Genomic DNA, 19,679 nt, shown 5'->3' with positions numbered 1-19,679 from the left:
GGCTGGAACGGAAGGCGCAACAAGCCAATCACCAAGCACAGCGTGTTCTTGCTGCAGTGTGGCCTGAGGTCAGCGGTTGCCATGGAAGCGCCCACCAGAGGGGAGGAGGTGATGTCGGGGGCGTTGGGGGCTGGGCTGCTCCTCCAGCCTGATCCCTACCAACCAACCGTCGGAAACGTATGGGGGCAGGGAGCCCTTTCTAGCCAAAATTTGCATCCTCCCTGCCTCGGATCACCCCGCTGCGCCACACGGATCCTTTCTTTGCTAGAGTCTCCTTGCTAGATTGTAAATTCATTGGAAACAGGGACCATGTCTGTTTTGTTCACTGATGCGTCCCCAATGCTGCTACCCCCATTTGGGAATCATGTCTCTGGTCCTTTGGCTACAACTGTGACCAATATGCTGACTTCCAAATCCTTCCCTGAGACTTTTTCTGCCGCGTTTCCTTCTGCGTACCTGAGGGCTCCACTCAGTATTCTGAAATCAAACTGGATATTCTTCTACCTAGAAACCAAACACAACCAAAGCCTGCTGATTGCTTTGTATTCCTTATCTTTGTTACTTGATCATCCACTAACTTGTCCCAGCTAGAAACCTCCGTTATCTTCACCCTTTCACATCCAGTACGCTGTGCATCAAGTCCTGTTTAATCTACCTAAAAAATATCTCATCTCCGCCCTCCTGTTCCTTCCCACTAGGCCTTCTTCACTGTGCAGTATGAGGGCCCTACCTACTCCCCCACTCTATGCCTCTTTTCCTCCAGCTCTTTGCAACTACCCTCAAATACTTTTCATTAGTACAGCTAGGTATCTTTAGACGTGTTTATACATATTTTTTAAAAATTTAAAAGAGGAAACATGAAGCCCCCATTATGCCTCTTGCACAAAACTGGTTAATAAATGGGAGCTCATGTGAGTAATGATTTATAAAATGAGACAATAGGATAAGAAACTGAAAGCCAAGTAAACCTTTAATAAAACATGTATTTTGTAGATGATTGCCTTCACTAACTTTAGTTTTGTTTACAGAGCCCCTAAGCAAATTGAACATAAAATTCTTATATATTATTATGAAGATTAATTTATGTGATGATCAAAATCACCTAGCATAGTGCCTGGCACATGGTTGGCACTCTATATAAATGTGTCATTTCAGCAGACCTGCTGGAAGACCTGCTGGAGGACCTGCCGGAGGACCTACCGGTGCGTAAACTGCGGCTCCATCCAGACTCCGCTGTGACGGCGGGACAGCACCGGCCACTACGTGTGCAACGCTGTGGCCTCCACAGAAGATGAGCGGCCTCAGCTGGCCCCTCATCAAGCCGCAGAAATGCGTGCCTTCATCGCGGCGGCTTGGACTGTCCTGTGCCAATTGTCACCTCACAACCACCACCCTGCAGCACAGAAACGCTGAGGGTGAGCCGGCGTGCAATGCTTGTGGACTCTACATGAACCTCCATGGGGTGCCTCAACCGCTTGCTATGAAAACAGTGGGAATTCTAACCAGGAAACGAAAACCAAAGAAAATAAATAAAGGCTTGCTGTGGTAATAGCAATAATTCAGTTCCTATGACTCCACCCTCCACTCCTCGAACTCAGATGATTGCAGCAAAAATATTTGCCCTGCAACGCAACCAGCAGCCTCAGAAGCGGGCGCCTCGGTGATGTCCGGCCCCGAGAACAGCGAACTCAAGTATTCAGGTCAAGATGGGCTGTACATAGGAGTCAGCCTGGCTTCCCCGGCGGAAGTTACCTCCTCCTTGAGACAGGATTCTTGGTGTGTTCTGAGCCCGGACCAGGAGGTTGGGAGAGCGCCCCAACGGGCCTCAGGACTTCTGTATTATGTTATCAAGCAGTCCAAACAGTGGCTAGTGCTTCGACAGAACATTTCTCTGAAGCGTTATTTCCGAGCCTTTATTTTAAAAGAGATGTATTTCCAAAGAGGGTCACTCTGCCTTACCATCCAGCCACTCCACGGCAAGAGACACGGGAGAGAAGACGGAGCTCTGCAGAGAGAAGCCATTGCACCCTCCTCCTTTGGGTTTGCCAGGAGGTTCGATGCCCACCACACCACTTTTGGAGACCGGGACTTGAACCAGCATATTTCCTACTAAGGAATATTGAGACAGATTTTTTTTTAAGTTTTATGTGTATTGCCCCCGAATCATGTGCTTCTTCTGGTCAATTCTGGTTATTCCAGAATTTTCTTCATGCCTTTTCCACATCCAGATTTCACATGCATTCATGGAGACGGTCATCCAAGGCCATGTGGTACACTTCTCTGGAGGTTGAGTCGGCAGGTGAGAACGCTTGTCAGAGTTACTCAGTTTGCAAGGCTGCAATGTAATTTTTTTTTGTTATTTTATTTATTTATTTATTTATTTATTTTTGCAATGTAACTTTTAACAAACACTGTGACTGAAGTTTCTCAAAGATCATATTGTGTGATCTGAAGTCAGTCGGAATTTGTAAACAGGGTAGCAAACAAGATATTTTTCTTCCATGTATAATTTGTTTTTAAAGTGCAATTTGCGTTGCAGCAATCAGTGTTAAATATTTGCATAAGATGTAACAACATTTTTTATAATGAATGTAAACATTTTAACTTAATGGTACTTAAATAATTTAAAAGAAAAATATTAGACATTCTTATGCTTCTTTTACAACTACATCCCATGACTATATTACCACTTGTTAAAGAAAAATATTTCAAGAACAGATCTTCTCTCAGGAAAATTGCCTTTCTCCATTTGTTAAGAATTTTTATATAACACCACCAATATACCCCCTCTTTATTTTACTGTGGAATATGTGTTGGAGAAATTGCAACAAAACTTTACTACCTAACGGATAACATTTGTAAATACTCTATGAGATATCTAAGGATCTTTTAAGCACTATGATGAAATCTATGTAGTGTGACTAACACACAGGTTTACATTAATTTTTTTAATGGGATGTCATATGGAAATATATTTTACCAGAGTTTTAAAAATAAAAAGGATATTGTTTTGTCTTCTGTACAATGGAGAAAAAAAGTGTATTTTCTTCCTCTACACATATAACCTTTCAGGAAAAATTTCTTAAAAGATATTCTGGAGAATAACTTGATGTATGTACCTAATTACTGCATATGGTATTTGGAGCATACGCACACACACGGTTGTCTGCAATTCCCTGATTTGTGGTATGAATCTTGCCATTGTCACTCTATAGGGTTTAATGTAATAGTTTATGTGTGTAAGAATCACCTTTATTCATTTTATACCATTATGAAGATGGTCTACCACTCATGCTTTGTAGACATACTGTAAACCTTGTCAACTATTATGGTTTTCAGTTGATACTTCGTTATTTTCCAGATTACTATGCTAGAAACTTTACATATATTATCTAAATTATTTTAGGTATTATTATTCCTTTTTCTAGATAAGGAAACTATCACTGGGTGTGGTTAAGCCACTCTTATTTCTCATAAGAGGCTTCAGGACTTTACATTCTCCTGGACTTCCTCCTAACTCCTACCTCTCTTGTGCTTCTGGATTTCTGAGAGTGCTTGTGGTTTTGAGCTCAGTTAGTACATTACTCTCTTTTCCAAACTCACTCTTTTAAGTGTTCTTATCCAGTTACAGGCTTTAAATATGGTGGTGAATCATCAGTATGTTAACAAATATTAAATTTTTCTCTCTAGGACAGACTCCTTCCTTGGGCTGCTTCCAGGTTACGACTTCCCCATCTCAATGTCTTTTGTGCCTCTAAAAGTTAGCATATAACTGCTTCTATTTTTCCAAACTGGATCTTGGCCTAATCTTCCTCCTCTCACTAAATATTTCCACCAGTCAGCCAGTTGCTCATACCAAAAATCTAGGAATCATCCTTCATTTTTCTCTTACATGCAATCCATCAACAAGTCCATTGGCTCTGTCTTCAGAATACATCCCAAATCAAACCACGTCTCACAATATTTACCGTCTCCCTACTGGTGGAATTCACTCTTGTCTTTCCTTGGACCTCTGCAGCAGCCTCCTTTCTTGCACTCTTTCTTGCCCCTCATATTCTGTTCTCTATCCAGCAGCCAGGGAGCTTTCTGAAGCTATGTCAGATCATGTAACTTCCCTGAGCAAAACCCCTCAGTGGCTTCCCATGATATCCACAACCCTTGCGTAGCTGCAAGACTTCTGTGACCCCACTCTCCCATGCCTCCAGCCTCAGCCTTCTCTCCACCTGACTCAGTGTGCTCTGGACACTCTACCTCCTCATCTCAGGGCCATTACACTGCTCCTTCTGTCCGGAATGTTCTTCCCCAGACTTCTACCTGGGTTGTCCATCATCATGCACATCTTGCTCAACCTTAGAGGATGCCTCTGACCCCTGTATCTAAAACCACACCTATAGTCCTGCCCTTTACTAATTCCTTGTACTGCTTTATTATTTTTTATAGCACGTCATGGTCAAAAACTTTATATATTTTTACATATGTTTATTTTCATATTGTCTCTCTCTCCCAACAGAATATAAGCATCCCAAGGGCAGGGACTTGGACCGTCTAGTTACTGCTATATCCTCAAGTCCCTGAAACAGTCTGTGAAACAGTAGAAATAAAGAGCAAGAAAAGAAAAGAAAAAAAAAAGAATTGTGTTTCCACCTCAGATTCTGTTTGTCGCACCAGGTGGTACTGACGCTCTCATGTTTGTAACTTTTTGCTTGTAATACAAAAGTTTGGCAACAAGCCAGTAGAGGACTAGTTAAATAAATCATGCAGCATCCCTGCAATAGAATAAAATGCACCTATAAAAACAATGAAGATCACAATGTACTCTAAGACAAATATATAAAAAGAGCAAGTTACAAATCAGTGTGCAGAATATGTTAATTTTTGCATTTAAAAAGAGGGTGGCTTTGTGTATGTATATACATATGCCAAAACTCATCAAATTGTATGCTTTAAATATGTGTGGTTAGCTGTATGTCAATTGTACCTCAAAAAATGTATTTTTTTTTAGTGGAGGAAAAGAATATATTTTTATATATGCTTTTATACATGTAACACGGTTTCCTTTTGGAAAAGAGGTGAGTGCATACCAGAAAATCAAAAAATGAGACCTTTTAAATTATGTAAACCTGTTAGTGATTCAAAAAAATACATAAATACCATAAATACTTATTTTAAAGCATCAATGACAGGAGTGCCAAGTGCTGTGGGAGTTGGAGGAGATTGTGGTCACTGTGGGCTGAGGTCAGAAGTCAGGAATATAAAAGTTTTTTCAGGAGTTCTACCCCTCTCCTTGGCAAGTCTCACTTAGCTTTGTGCGAGACTGTGAGCCATAGCCTTGACTGTATCATTTCCCATATTTATTTTGTAAATATTATACTGAACTGAAATTTTACTGTGTTTTTTGGTTTCCTTCTGCTTCTCACGGTTAGAAAATAAAAAGGATTACTTGGTTTTTGGAAGCATAACTATATCCAGAAGGAAATTACAGTTTTCAAAAGGGTTCTAGTTTGGTTTATACTTGGTGTAATTGATTGGTTCTCTATCTCTTTGTCCAACCCCCAGTTGTTTCTTAAATTCCCTAAGTCAGTTATGGGGGGGTGGGGGTTGAAGGGTGGAGGGTGGTTTGCAGGTCAAAGAATAGGTTTGGCCGTTGGTCTCAAGAGTTTTTCAACTTCATGTTTATCTTGAACCCAACCATGTCATGACCCAAGTCATCAGATTAAAGGCTTTGAGGAATGATTTGGATATCTTAGAACTTAGTTAGGTACAGAAAATTGTACTAATGTATTTTCATAAGAAAATTTTCCATTTCATTAATGGGAAAAGTGACATTTTAGGTTTGCCTTTTTTATTAGGCTGTGTTATTTTATCATAGAATTTGAAGGGATTGTGATATTAATAATAGATTCGATAAAATTAAGCTCAAAATGCATTCTGAAGTCCTCCTTTTCTTTATCCATGGCTGGCCTATTCTTATTTAATTAGAGAATAGTAAACATCATTTAATTACTTAATTTGGAAATTTTAAAGGGACCACAAGGGGTTGGCTGGGGCTCCATTCAGGTGAACATTAATTTATCCGTGCCCTCAGAAATGCCAGGAAAAACATTTCTTTGGTGCTATAGTTGCTTCTTGTTTGGGGCTGTACCATTAGCCACATTCAGATCCAAGAATCCAAATCCAGAGATGGGCTGTGGGGCTCTTGTCTTACCCTGCATCTTCTATCCCCAATTCACAGTCCTCTGAGGGGTGAGGAGACAGAGAGCATGCATGGTCTGGCTCTGATGGTTAACTATTAGTTAACTTTAGACAGATTCCATTACTTAACCAGATATCAGTTTCTTCATCTGTAAAATGAGGGGATAGCAGCTAAAACTTCTGAACACTTATTATGTACCAGACACTGTTCCATGGGCTTCATATGTATCAATTTATGTAATATACACAAGCACTCTACTAGGTAATGCTATTATTATCCTCATTTTAAAACTAAGTAAACAAATCACAGTCCCCTTTACCCAACTTTATGTTTTCTATTGCATTGATCTTTTATAATTTTTATAAATTAGCTTTTTAAAATTGCTTTCATCATTGCACTCATTGCAGGGCACTTATATACATATATATATAAACAATATATAAACATAAACATTATATATATAAAACTTTATATATACATATTATGTGAAAAAAGAAGTTCCTATAACTATTTCCTAAGACCATGAAAAGAAGTGTATTGCACTATCTAAATAGTGTGACAGTATTTGGGTTTATAAATATTGCACTTAAAACTTTCTATGAACTTGTTGCTCTGGAATGTACAGCTTCCACCTCGGTTCTGTTGCTTTCACAGGCCTCGTTGGTTCGCTACTGCTGGAATAGTTTTCTGAGACCCACTGCTTCCTAGCTACGAGGTTCTGCCAGACTCCTGGAAGCTGCCCTGTGTAAGGAGATAGAAACAGGAAGGGGAGGGTGATGTTTGTAAAAAATGGGGTTTTTTTGTGGTTTTATTTTTTGTTTGTTCTTGCTTATTAGATTCCTAACTCCTGACATTTGAGAGATTATATTTCTACAGATTATTTTTGTTGTTTTTAACAAGCAGTAGAAAAATTCCCTTCCCCTGCCCTTGCAAAGTGAGCATCTACATATCAAATATAAATTTGAATTTAAAAATATATCTGTAAATTATTCATTTTTCCAAATGCCCTCTGTATTAGGGTCCCTCCAGAGAAACAGAACCAATCATACATATAGATATTAAGAGATTTATTTTAAAGAATTGGCTCAGGCAATTGTGGGGATTGGAAGCCCAAATTCTGCAGGGCAAGCTGACAGGCTGGAAATTCCAGTAAAAGTTAACATTGAAGTTTTGAGGCAACTAAAATATAACTACCATGGGATAGGGCTAGGAAATAGGGAGTTAAGGCTTAAAATGTACAGAGTTCCTATTTGAAACTATGGAAATGTTTTGGTAATGGATGGTGGTGATGGTAGCACAACATTGTGAAGATAATTAACAGCACTGAAACATATCTCTGAATGTGGTTAAAAGGGGAAATATTAGACTATATATTTGATACTAGAATAAAATTTTTTTAAAATCCACGGAACTATACAACACAAACGGTGAACCCTAAGTTAAACCATTGTTAATAGTACAATTATAAAAATGTACTCTCATCAGTTGTAACAAATGTACCATACCAATGCAAGCGATTAATAATAGGGTGGTATATGGGAATCCTGTATTTTATGCATGATTGTTCTGTAAATCCACAACTTCTCTGATTAAAAAAAACAACACACACACAAAAAAACATTAAAATCAAATACCTACAAGGTCATTTTTAACCCCTAAAACTAATAATCCTTAATATCATTAAATATTCCAGTCCATGTTTGATTTTCCCTAGTTGTGTCAGAAATATCATTTTACATTTAGTTTGCTGAATTAAGATCCAAACGTGGTCCACGTATTGTATTTGGATTACGTGCTTCTTAAGTCTTTTTAAATGTCTAGCAGCTCTCCTCCTGTTTTCATGCCATTCATTTGTTAAGTAAACTGTGTTATGTGTCCCATAAAAAAATTAAATAAATATAAACTATCAGCAGACTCAACAAAACGTTAGAATGGAGAAGTCTGGTTTCCATGAAGTTTTCCATTAAGTAACATTCAGCCTTCAGGCTGATGATGGTGGTTTTTTGGGGTTTTTAAAACAGTCTTCTAATAGTGGGGCTTCTAACGTGAGCGACTTTGGAGGAGGCTTTCACTAAAGAGGAATAGGGGATTTGGTTCAGTCAAAATGATGTGAGAACACAGGTAATAAATCAATGAGAAGGATCCCTCCAGCATTACATAAACAGTGGCCCATCATTCTCCCAAGAATCCTTTTCTCTAGGTTATTTAGTTACAAACATATCATAAAACAGAAAGCTAATAATTGGCTTTTAGACGTGGATAGTGTTAAGTCAAATGACTTTAAGCTTTTATTTCCTAACATTAAATTCAAATTAGTAATACTCCTTCCCCACCCCCGTCCACTGAACAAGGAAAGGGAGGGTTTGGCCAAGAGACAGGGTTAAAATAAAGGCCTAACAAGTACAACTTTAGCCCTGAACTCTCTTTCCACCTCTCATGCTATTGGGATTCCAGGAAAGGTGGAATTATGGGAGATGGATAAATCCTTTATATCTTTATCTTTCTGCTTATATTTAAAGCAGATGAAACAAATAAGTGTTTTCAAAAATTATGATCTGACACAAATAAACCTAGAACTACAACTTCTAAACCTCAGAGTTTGATTGGCATTTTCACTACTTTTAGTACAAGTTCAGGTCTGTTCACACTTAGCAGGAGGAAAATCGCCCAGAAAGAGAACTAAACAGAAAGCACTGCATGAGGGTTTCTTCTGTTTATTTTGTGAGAAGGGCTTGAGTAAGGAATAGGTCACAGAAACCTGTGGGTGTCTAGCTTGAGCTAAATACCCAGAAAATGGAAGGGGAGGCTCAAGGAGGGCTCAAAGAGGGTCTGTTGAGTGAGGACCCTGGAAGTTACTATGACATGTGTTGATACTACTCATAGGCCAGTATGGCCTGAGCAGACCAAAATGATAATACATCTTTGGTGATGAGAGGCTGAGATAACTTCTTAACTGGGTTTGGAGTCAGCAGTAAAAAAAAAAAAAAAAAAAAAAAAAGGGCTGTAAGAGTTAACCAACTGACTGGTAAGTAAAAACTACAGGATGCCTAATTGAGTCTAATTTAATGACTAATTTTATTAGACTAAGCAGAAGAGAAAAACTGTGTTAATCTGTAACAAAGAGTGGCACCAGCCTGTTAGAAGAATAAAAACTATTGGTTAGACTAATGCTGAGAATAAACCAAGAGCAACAAAAATGACATCATGCTTGAAAGGGTTGACAATACACAAATAATTTAAAAGGTTAAATGAACATTGTAAAGGAAATTTAAGATTAAGATGGGTATAGAGCTTACAAAAGAAAATCAAGCTGTGTAATACTTAAAAGCTTCCCATCCTAGAATAATTGCACCTCAGCAAACAGAACTTGAAAAAAGGAAATGCATCAAGAGTCAGCAAGTCTATTTAAAAGTATACCTACTTAATTAACAGTCTCTAGCTCAATTCAGAAATTTTGGGCCAAATATGTCAAATTTCGGTGTAGGCTAAAAGTAATTGAACATTTATTTTCATAGATTTTGCAGCACCCAAAGCCCTATGAATATAATTTATATAAAGCATAGAATATAAATCTATGCAATATGTAATATAAATATAAAATATGTAAATATATACCAATATAAATAAAATGTAATAGCTAATGAATAGCAAACTGGTACATGAAGTTATGATACTACTTGTTTCTATACATTATATTTTAGATCATATATTTAGATCATAATTTTTTTTTATTCTTTCTTTTTAAAGTGCCACACTATTGTAGGAAAAGAATTTAAGTCACACTCACAAAGTATATGCTGATTCATTCTTCCAGAAGTCCATCTTAGGCTCAGTAAGAAGAGAATAATAAGACCAAGGAAGCAAAGTTAGAATAAATGTACTAAACTGGGATGGCACGGCAAGAACAGTTTACCAATGAAAACAGTATTTTAAGGAAGTGACAGAATCAGTATACAGTGCTTCAGTTAAGACTGAGAACTGCACAGGTTTATAGGAAAAATGATGTTCATGAGTATGCAATTGCAGATGGACTTATTTATCAGTTTTCAAGCAAAAAATCTAGGAAGGTTTGGTTGCGTGGAGCTTTCAGTGGTGGATGCTTACTGTGACCATTTGATAACTAATGATTTCCCAACCTTTTATTAACTTAGACAATGCAGACAGAACTATTCTTTTTTAATTTTTATTTTAGGTGAAAATAAGAAATATAATAGAGTGACAGACTTTATTTCTACTTCAAGAACACAAGAGAAGACAAGAGTGCTTACGATCCTCCTCTAGTTTGACAGAGTATTCTACAAGTACTTACACTGGTTAGCAACATAAAATGTCAAGTACAACATTACTAATAGGACAACAGATTATCAAGTAAGACAACAAATTTTTTTTTGTAAGATTACTTTCACAAGACATACAACAATTTCCAAATTCTTCAGACTCTTGAAAAATCACATTATCAGATTATATTTCTAAGAATACAGCTATATATATGAACAGAGACCAGAACAAGCTGATACATAAAATATTCACGCCAGTATACATACGGCACAGGAAAACAAAATTGGTATATTTGCAAACGTTCTCAATTACAAGCAATAAGCAGGCCTATAAACCTCGATTTTCCGAGGAGGCAGAAAAAGAGAAAGGAATTAATCGGATTTTACACAAAAACCACAAAATAAGGAGCATACACCATTAATTTTCCACATAAAATGTCACTGCTAGAACAATAGAGAGAAAACACCTAGACTTACATTTTTGTTAACAAATATCTACTGGTAAATTCACAGAAGAAAAAATGGAGGAAAACCCTCCTCCAAGCATTCTGTTCAAACCCCAACCTCGTTGATTCTCCCATCCCTACCCTGGGAAAAGCCACAGTGGCCTCCCTCCCACCCCTGCCTCCACAGGCTTTCAGTCCTTGTCTGCCTGTCTAAATCCACTCCACAGCAGGCTCTTTTCAGTTTCCCCAGCCTAGAGAGCACCTCCCCACTGCTTTGTCTAGAGCTCCCCAGCTTAGGGCAAAGCCTTCAAAAAGGAAGGGGAAAGGTCAGATATTCATCACCACCACCAAATACCCCCACTAATAAGACAGACTGACAGCACTGCCGTCCCATCTACTGAACCTTGCCCTAGAAACCTGGACAACTGCACATCCCCTCACTTACTAGGAGGGAGGCTTGGGGTCTTCCACAATGCAGACTGCAGCCTGCTCCCTCAGGCTGGGAAGCAGGGAATGAAATTGGGAAACTGAGGCCTGAGGGCCAAGGAAACTAGGGAGCAGGATGGAGGACCCTGGAACGTCATAAAAAGGGGACAGAGGACAGGGGTGACTCACAAAATGCTACCTTGGCTTTATAATTTTAAGTGGGCCAAGACCCAGAAAAGAATTTCCATCTTAAGACAAGTGGAGTGAAGCTAAGCTTTGGTTGCCTTAGATCACATACTGCTCTGGGTGGGTCCTGAACCCATCACTACTGGGCCTTTCTCTGTCTCCTCCCAGCTTCCCAAACTAAAGTTCAAGAAACACACAGGAGGTTTTGTTGTAATGGATAGGTAAAAGGAGTGGGGTTGTCACTACTGGCCTAAAAAAACGCTGCCCATAGCTCAGCAATTTACCTATGGGTCTCCTTTTGAAATTTTTAGGCCCTGCTAAAGGAAGTGGGACAAAGGCTTGAGGGTACAAGAGAATAAAAAGAGATCTGAAGTCTATTTTACAGTACTTCTTTCTCCCTTTGGACACAATCAAGAGGAGAACCTGCTGTGCTAGGTTTTTTCTTCCTGTTTTTTCCTGTTTCTGAGCTGTAACTATTTAAAAGACAAAAGAGGCATAATAGGCCCTAACAGACCAGAAATACCCCTTCCTCAGTGCCCCTATTCTGGCACCCTGGTCATATTCAGAGTAGGTTCAGGAGGGGAATAAAGGGGGAACCAACAAAGTTGCCTAGATTAAGTATGGTTCATTGGCTGGGCTCAAAAGGCTGACTGCTGGGGAAAGGCCTCCATTCTAGCCTGCTCTGGGCACTGTCACAAATGACTGCCCAACCTGCCTGACAGCCAATGAGGTTTACAGGTAATATCTGAGGGGGGGGGGGGAGTTTTCCTGTGTGGTGGCTCCACAGATAGTTCCTGTGAGGCACACAATGGTGGCTTGTGCTGAAAGCAGGTGAGGATGGGACTCAGCACAGGCCTTCAAAGACTCACCAATAAGCTGGTCACAATGCAGAGTGACTGATGGCAGAGGAAAACCAATGTGATAACACAGAACACTTTTCATCCGTTACTTCAGTCATGCCAACCAGCCACTCACCAGCCACCTGTCTGTTCTGCTGGATAACCAGCAGAGTGGACGGCATGGGCCAGGGAGACAGAAGGGATCCAGTAGCGGTAGCTTGGAATGTCCAGTTTGGATTGATGGCTGGTACCATCTGTATCAGCGGCCAGTAGTGGTAGCCTGGAATGTCCAGCTTGGGTTGTTGGCTGACACCACCTACATCAGCTTTATTTTGCAGCAGTGAAACTCAAAAGAGCTTGCATGGGTATCGCAGCACAGCCATCATAAAGTATGAAGCCCAGCTAGTTGTTTGCAAAGATGTTATCAAGCTTCCTTCTGGCTGACTGGTGAATAACCACATACAAAACTGACTGGCCACAGACAGGGACCAAGTCATGCAAAAGAAGGCAGTGCATATCTACAGCATTGTGTCCTTGGCATAGAAGCAGTGGTAGACCATGCACTTGGAACACATACTACAATGCAGAATAGCATGAAGACCAAGAGGAAGCAGAAGAGCACAGTCATGTGGGTGACAATCTTGCAATTGATTGTTGAAAATTCAGAAAAACCAAAGAACAAAACAATCCTGTATGAAGAGAAAGCAGATGAAATACTGCATGCTGTTGGCCAAGCATAGGTCCAAGAGGTGGTGGTTAAGGAAACTTGTGCAGGAGCTTCTCACAAAGGCAGGAGTTAGCCAGATTGGAATCTGAAGGACATGGGGTTCTCCACTGGCTGCCTTGCTGGGCCTCTCGTTCCTCTGCGGGCCCCTTCACCCATCAGGTAGTATTGCAGGGGATTGGGCCACAGTTCATCCTTGATAATCTCAGCAATCTTGTCTAACTCTAGGAGGCTGTGGTCTGAGAACCAGTCAAAGAAACTGTGGATACTGTTTCCATCCCGGTTCCTGTGGATATGGGTCTGGGGGTCTTGGCCCCGGTGCCATCGGATTGGAGTGGAAAGAGACACGACACGGCCAGAGGATCTGCGCTCATATTCCTTGACGAGCCCCTCATTTCGGAAGTAGGGGTTACCCTGAAAGACGAACTTGAATTTGCAGCCTGCTCTGGGGTGTTTAAGCTCCTCCACTTCCAAATTGGTCATGAACTTAAGCATATCTTCATCTTGGCCACTGATCATGGGTGACAGTTGGGGGTGGTTCCGAAAGGCGGTGACCCAGAAATTTGGTATATTCTGGATAATGAAACTCCTACGCTGCATATGGAGCCTTCGCATCCGGCCAAACTTGCGCTCCAGCTGAAGGAAGGCCCTGTCAGCCTGGGCATTTACGTTTGACAGCTCCTGGTCTATAGCCTCCAGAGAGTCCATTGAATTATTTACTTTCGAGGCCCTGGGCCCAGTCTTCTCTTTCACATCCTCTGCCATCTTTTTCTCTTTCTGTGCCACCTTCTTTTCCTCCACCTCCTTTGCTTCTCCCTGGCCCTTGACCGCGGCCGCAGAGATGGCGCCCTTTTTAGTTGCCGCTTCCTTCGCCTTCGCCCCAGCCATCATCTGAGCCTTACAGCCCACTGCACCACACCCCACTGCGCCACAGGCTTCCAGGGCCTTCTTCCCACCAGGACACCGTGCCTCTCCGCCCTGACCGCCATTTTTCTGGCTGCTGCCAGGTGCCACCGAGGCAGAGGCTGCTTCCAGGCATACGGCTTCCTGCTCGGTTTTAGTAGGTGCGTGGCTGCGGGTCCCTGCAACTCGGAAGCGGAGCGCAAAACCGCAGTCCGCAGATTCGCGGGATGCGCCTCCCTCCGCTGCAGCCTCCAAGCCGCCCCTGCCCATGTCCGCCATCACCTGTATTGCCTTGGCTTCTTTGCAGATTCTCCGGCACTGCAGTTGGTCCAGCTCTCCGGCCGCACCGTTGGAGGTGGAGAGGCCGCGGGGTCTAGGAAGAGGAAATTTATCGCCCCCATCCAGGCCGCTCATTTTGGCAGAAGTCAGACCACCACGAGAAGGATGAGAAAAACGTCCTTTCTCTTCGGTGGAAGCCGCTGCCGCAATGGCCACTCACGCCACCCCTCTTTCTTTCGGGATAACGTTGCCATGGAAACCGGTGACGTCAAGACTGCGGCATCTTATCGCCGCGAGATTTCGAGATTTCGCGGCACTTTGTGCTATCGTTTGTCATCCAAGTGTGTTCTTTTGTCTTCTTTTTACAAAATGTTAATGAGTTTAAACAGTCTGGAAAAGAGATTTGACTTACATAGATGGACGAAGACCAAACTCAGGCCTGTGAGAACTGTGTTGATAAGGATTTCTATGGCTCTGAATGAATGACCTCAGGGCTTCTCATGAGTAAATAGTGAGTGGAGAATGGAATTGGAAGACCTCTCTTCTTTAAAGTAGAGATTCATGGACACGACCTAAGAATTGAGATAAGCAGAGTTTGATTTTTAAGGAAATGAATTGTTGCTGTTAAGCATGATGATACAGATGGTTAGGAGCAGCAGCTAATGAGAGGTAATTAATGGATTATTTAAACTTGCCTTACAGATTTTACAGATTATGTACTTGGCCAACATTTAGGAAGCAATTGGTCAGTATTTCCTCTTCACTTTTAACTAATACAAGTAGCAAAATGTTGTCTTTTCCTTACTTAGAGGTGACTCCCATACATACATGCAGGCAAATTTAGAAAGAAATACCATCTCGGGGGGAATTTAATCTCTACAATGATGCATATTATATCTTGCTTACCATCAAGTTACAATCTTTATCTGAAAGGAGCTCCTGCTGCATAATGCCTGTGGGCATGAAGACAGCAAATATTTGCTACATTTGCTTCTGTGATAATTCATGGCAGGACGGAGCAATCAGCTATTTACCACCACCTAAGCTATTAACGGTCCCTTAAAGTATTTACTTAAGAAAAGTTAGCTATTGTCTAGTTGAGTCTGTTAACTCATAGAATTCATTTGACAGTGATGTCACTATTATTTGTTATCTGTGTCAGTTTGTTGGTCTGTGAGAATATTGGTGTTAATCCTTAGAAAAATGCAAGCCCAAAGAGAAACTTAAATTTTGCATGATTATGTTTAACATCTTTAATTCATATTTGAGAAACTATTATGATTATAGCTTTTTATAATAGAAACTTCCCCCACTGAGGCTAGAGACTCTGATATCTTTCACATAAGGGCTCAGAAGAGGATCCAATGAGAAGTAGGGATTGAGAAAGAAAAGCAGCACCAATCCTGAGACTTCTAGGGAGGGAAGTAGTGCAGACCTGGCCCACCTAAGGATGAAGTGCTGATGGAAAGACATTGGAAGATTTTGTAGAGAAACCACCTGTCACACAGCTCTGGAGCTAACGCAGAGGTTTTCCAGAGAATTTATAAATAACTGAAAATTTTTTGTGTGCCTCTAGTCATTAGGGTATGCCAACTCAAAGGACATAACTATCCAAATTCACTTCTTTACTGGCTGTCAGCTAATCAGTTATCCCATAAAAAAAATTTCCAAATGAGATTCACTCTTCCCAGATCACACTTTTCCTAATATAAACCAAGTCAAGATGCAGAGAAGCAGCAAATGAAGCAAATACTGAAGGAAAGTTACTTTGCCAGACTGGGGCAGGGGTGGGGGGAGATGTCTTTGCTATTTGCAACAGAAAATTATACAATTACATAGGGCTACTATCTGTGAACTTTTTTCTCTTGACCTGCATACCAAACTTTTAAAAAGATGTCTATGGCTACTACTTGAAACATCTTGGCCTCTAGTTTTGATTATTCCTGTCACCTGTAACATTTTCCACTCATTTCTTAAAACTCAGTTCAAGTCTAACTCATGTTAGGTTGCAGTAGGCATTTTTAATGTATTAAATGTCATAAACAAGGACCCAGAAAGTTCAGATAAGTCAACTTGCCCATGATCCTTATAATGGTTAATTTTATGTGTCATTTTGACCAAGTTATAGTTGTCCAGTTCTTGATCAAACACTGGCCTAGATGTTGCTCTGGAGGTATTTTGTAAACGTGATTAGCCTCTACAATCAGTTGACCTTCAGTAAAGGAGATTACATGGATGATGTGGGTGGGCCTAGTCCACTTAGTTGGAGGCCTTAAGAACAAAGAACTGAAGGTTCCAAAAGGAAAGAAATTCTGCCTCAAGATTACAACAACTCCCCTTGGAATTTCCAGCTGCCAGCCTCCCCAACGGATTTTGAACTTAAGATCTCAACATCAACTCTTCACTAGAATTTTCATCCTGCCAGCTTCTACGTATTTAGAACTCAAGACTGCAACATCACTCTTATTGGAATTTCCAGCCTGCAGACCTACCCTATTGATCTCAGACTTTCCAGCCCCCACAATTGTGAGCTAATTCATTATACACATGCACATACACACATACATAAACACACACACACACACACACACACACACACACAAATTCTGTTGGTTCTTTTTCTCTGAAGAACTCTGACACGGTCCTGCATGTATTAATTGGAGACTCACCTCCTCCCATCTGCTGTGTATAACCTTTCTTAACCACCTTACCTTTCTGATGGTATTCTGCATTTTATAACTCTTATGACCTTTGTGATCCAATTTAGCTATCCTCAACTTTTTAACTCACTTGGTTGTTTCATACAGATCAATTTCCACATCCCAACTAGACAAGGATGGGTGACTTCTTCTTTAGCATTTACCACAGTATAGCCCAGTGACTATCTCATAGAAGGTTTTAAAGAAACTTGGTGATTTAAGTAAAAAAATTTAAAAGGTTTTGCAACTATGAACAATATAACTATACTGGTGTTTCATTTTGAGTTGAATAGATATTTATCATAGTTATGAACCATATTTTACATTTTTGTACTTTAGAATATAGGATTTTTTGTATACAATAAACCTGTTCTACTGGCAATTGGCAGTAAACCTCACTACACCAAAAAATATACATCAATAGGTTATGATTCTATGGAAAAACAGTCGCAGCAAATGCCATGAAAATCTATGAGCTTATGTTCATTTGCCAGTAGTCAAGGAATTTAGCAGAATACAAACATAACTTAATACAGTAAAATAAGAATGGCTTTACTGAAGTATACAGTAAATATTGGAAAATTTATTAAATATCTCCTATTGTTAGTCTTTTCAACTGCAGTTTGTTTTTCAGAATGATATAGTTTCTGGTTATATATTCATTATAGCTTACATTTATTTAGTGCTTTCTATACATCAGACATTTATATGCACTCACCATCGGTGTTATCTCATTTATTCCTCACAATAATCCTGTGAGGTAATAATATTATGACCTCATTGTACTTTTGCTGTAGAAAGAACTGAAGCAAAGAGAAAATTGAGTCACTTATCCAAAGTCACACAAGTGGTGAAGCCAAGATCTAAACCCAGGTAATCTGACTCAAGAGTCCGTGCTCTCATTCATTATAATATTCTGCAACCCTACAGAATGTATAAAATGAGAAGGCACTTCTTTAGAAATATAACCATATGACCATCCCAATACAGTATTAAGTTTTCTCCTTCATCTTCCTGCCTCTCTCCCCATCCAAAAAGATAGTGATCATTGTTTGGGGCAGTGCTCAATTACTAAAAAGAGAAGTAATAATTCATAACCCTCCAGTTCAATATCTTCTGTCAATGGTTCTCAATCCATAAGATATGATGTTTCTTTTTATACAGCTGTCTTATAACTCCTGTTTAGTTTCTTGAAATTCACAGATAGTATACTATCATAAACAATGTTAAAAATAATCAATGACCTCTTAGTTGTAATTTAAAGGAGAAATAAAAGGAAATTTTTAAAAATAAAATATCTATTTCTATATGTAAATGTTTGGGCATGCCTACACTCTATGACATATTATATAGTTAGATAGTTAGTCCTATTGAATCACCTGTGTATGCAACAATTAACTGATGCAACCTGATATAGGTGTATTATACTAGGGACATAAGAACCAATGCTTTTGATAATTTTCTGAAATGGTGAAATTTATGATAAAGTTCTGAACAAAAAAGTACAAAATATCCCCAGTTTACATGGTATGTATTTCTTCAATTCTAAGGCACACATTTTTTCACATTTTAATACCTTACCAGTATGCATGTAGGTAGTATGTATGTAACTATGTATGATGATGTATCGTACAATTAATGGCATCTTACAACTGCTATCAGCCTAACACCTGTCATGGTTATCAGTCCTAACTTGGTTATAACTTGGTTATCAGTCCTAACTTGGTTATCAGTCCTGCTGGCATGATTAGATGACTGCAATAGCTAACTCCTTAAGAGTCATTTAAGGAAGGAAACTGTGCCTTATCTGTTGTCTGAAAATCTTCTATCGATATCTTTTGGTAAGATCAAGAACACACCAGCATCAAAACCTGCAGAAGAGGTGTTAGTGTTTGGTAGATTGAATTATGTATCCCAGTTTAGACATCTGCATTCCTGTGGGTGTGAACTCGTAAATAGGAGGCATGACCCAGCTGAATGAGGGTGGGTCTTAATCCAGATTACTGAAGGCCTTACCAGGAGAAACTGAAAGTCACAAAAGGGAAGAAAGAGGACATCACCACGTGATGGAAGACAGAAATACACGCCAAGAAACCCCAAGAATTGCCAACAGCCAGTACCAGAACACTGAAGATTTTCAGGAGAAAGCAAGCCTTGATGATATCTTGATTTTGGTCTTCTTCTATCCTCAAAACCATGAGCCAGTAAATGCTTTTTGTATAAGCCAACCCATCATGTGGTATTTGTTACAACAGCATGGCCAACTGAGACATAGTGGCTTAGAAACGAAATGTGTATGTAATTTTAGTAGTAGAACAATCTTTTAAGAAACGTTGCCATCATCAAAATACTTCAAGGCACAGAGGACAATACTGTTTGGAAAAACATGGACATCAAGAACTTTGAGTCAAAACATGATAAAGGTGATTATTTTAAACTGGAAAAATAATTGGATTAATATAACTAATTTATTTCACTCATAATTTATTTTTTACATATACCCATGCAGGATATATGATTTTAAAATCTATTTTTTTTTTAAATCTCAGTTTTTTCAATAGGTATAAAATAAAAATTCCAAGTATTAGAAAGCTTTGTGTCATTGGCAATTAGTTTCATTCTCAGTGTTAAATAATGGTATATCTTACAATATATAAAGGCTTTAAACCTCTATATATTCTAAGTTTTTTTGTCTAGATGAATGTTT

General features: G+C 39.5%; 1 protein-coding gene and 1 pseudogene across 4 annotated transcripts in view; one reads left to right on the top strand and one right to left on the bottom strand.

The window, feature by feature from the left end:
- TSPYL4 (TSPY like 4) overlaps nt 1-14,519 on the bottom strand; it is an 84,818-nt gene extending 70,299 nt beyond the window's left edge. For 2 of the 4 annotated variants that reach the window (XR_005217776.1, XR_005217777.1), the window contains exon 1: nt 12,398-14,519. Coding sequence is in view for 1 of the 4 variants with exons in the window: in XM_037842172.1 (XP_037698100.1) it covers nt 13,164-14,408 (1,245 nt within the window). In the remaining 3 variants the exon portion in view is untranslated. Of the gene's footprint in view, nt 1-6,679; nt 6,935-10,360 lie in introns of those variants that run through there. The other 2 variants (XR_005217778.1, XM_037842172.1) reach the window with 2 other exon arrangements.
- LOC119540520 lies at nt 1,122-2,994 on the top strand (annotated as a pseudogene).
- Nucleotides 14,520-19,679: the final 5,160 nt, after the last annotated feature.

This window comes from Choloepus didactylus, chromosome 7 (assembly GCF_015220235.1).
Source record: "Choloepus didactylus isolate mChoDid1 chromosome 7, mChoDid1.pri, whole genome shotgun sequence".
Classification (NCBI taxonomy): Eukaryota; Metazoa; Chordata; class Mammalia; order Pilosa; family Megalonychidae; genus Choloepus; species Choloepus didactylus.
This window is presented reverse-complemented; position numbering and strand designations above follow the sequence as displayed.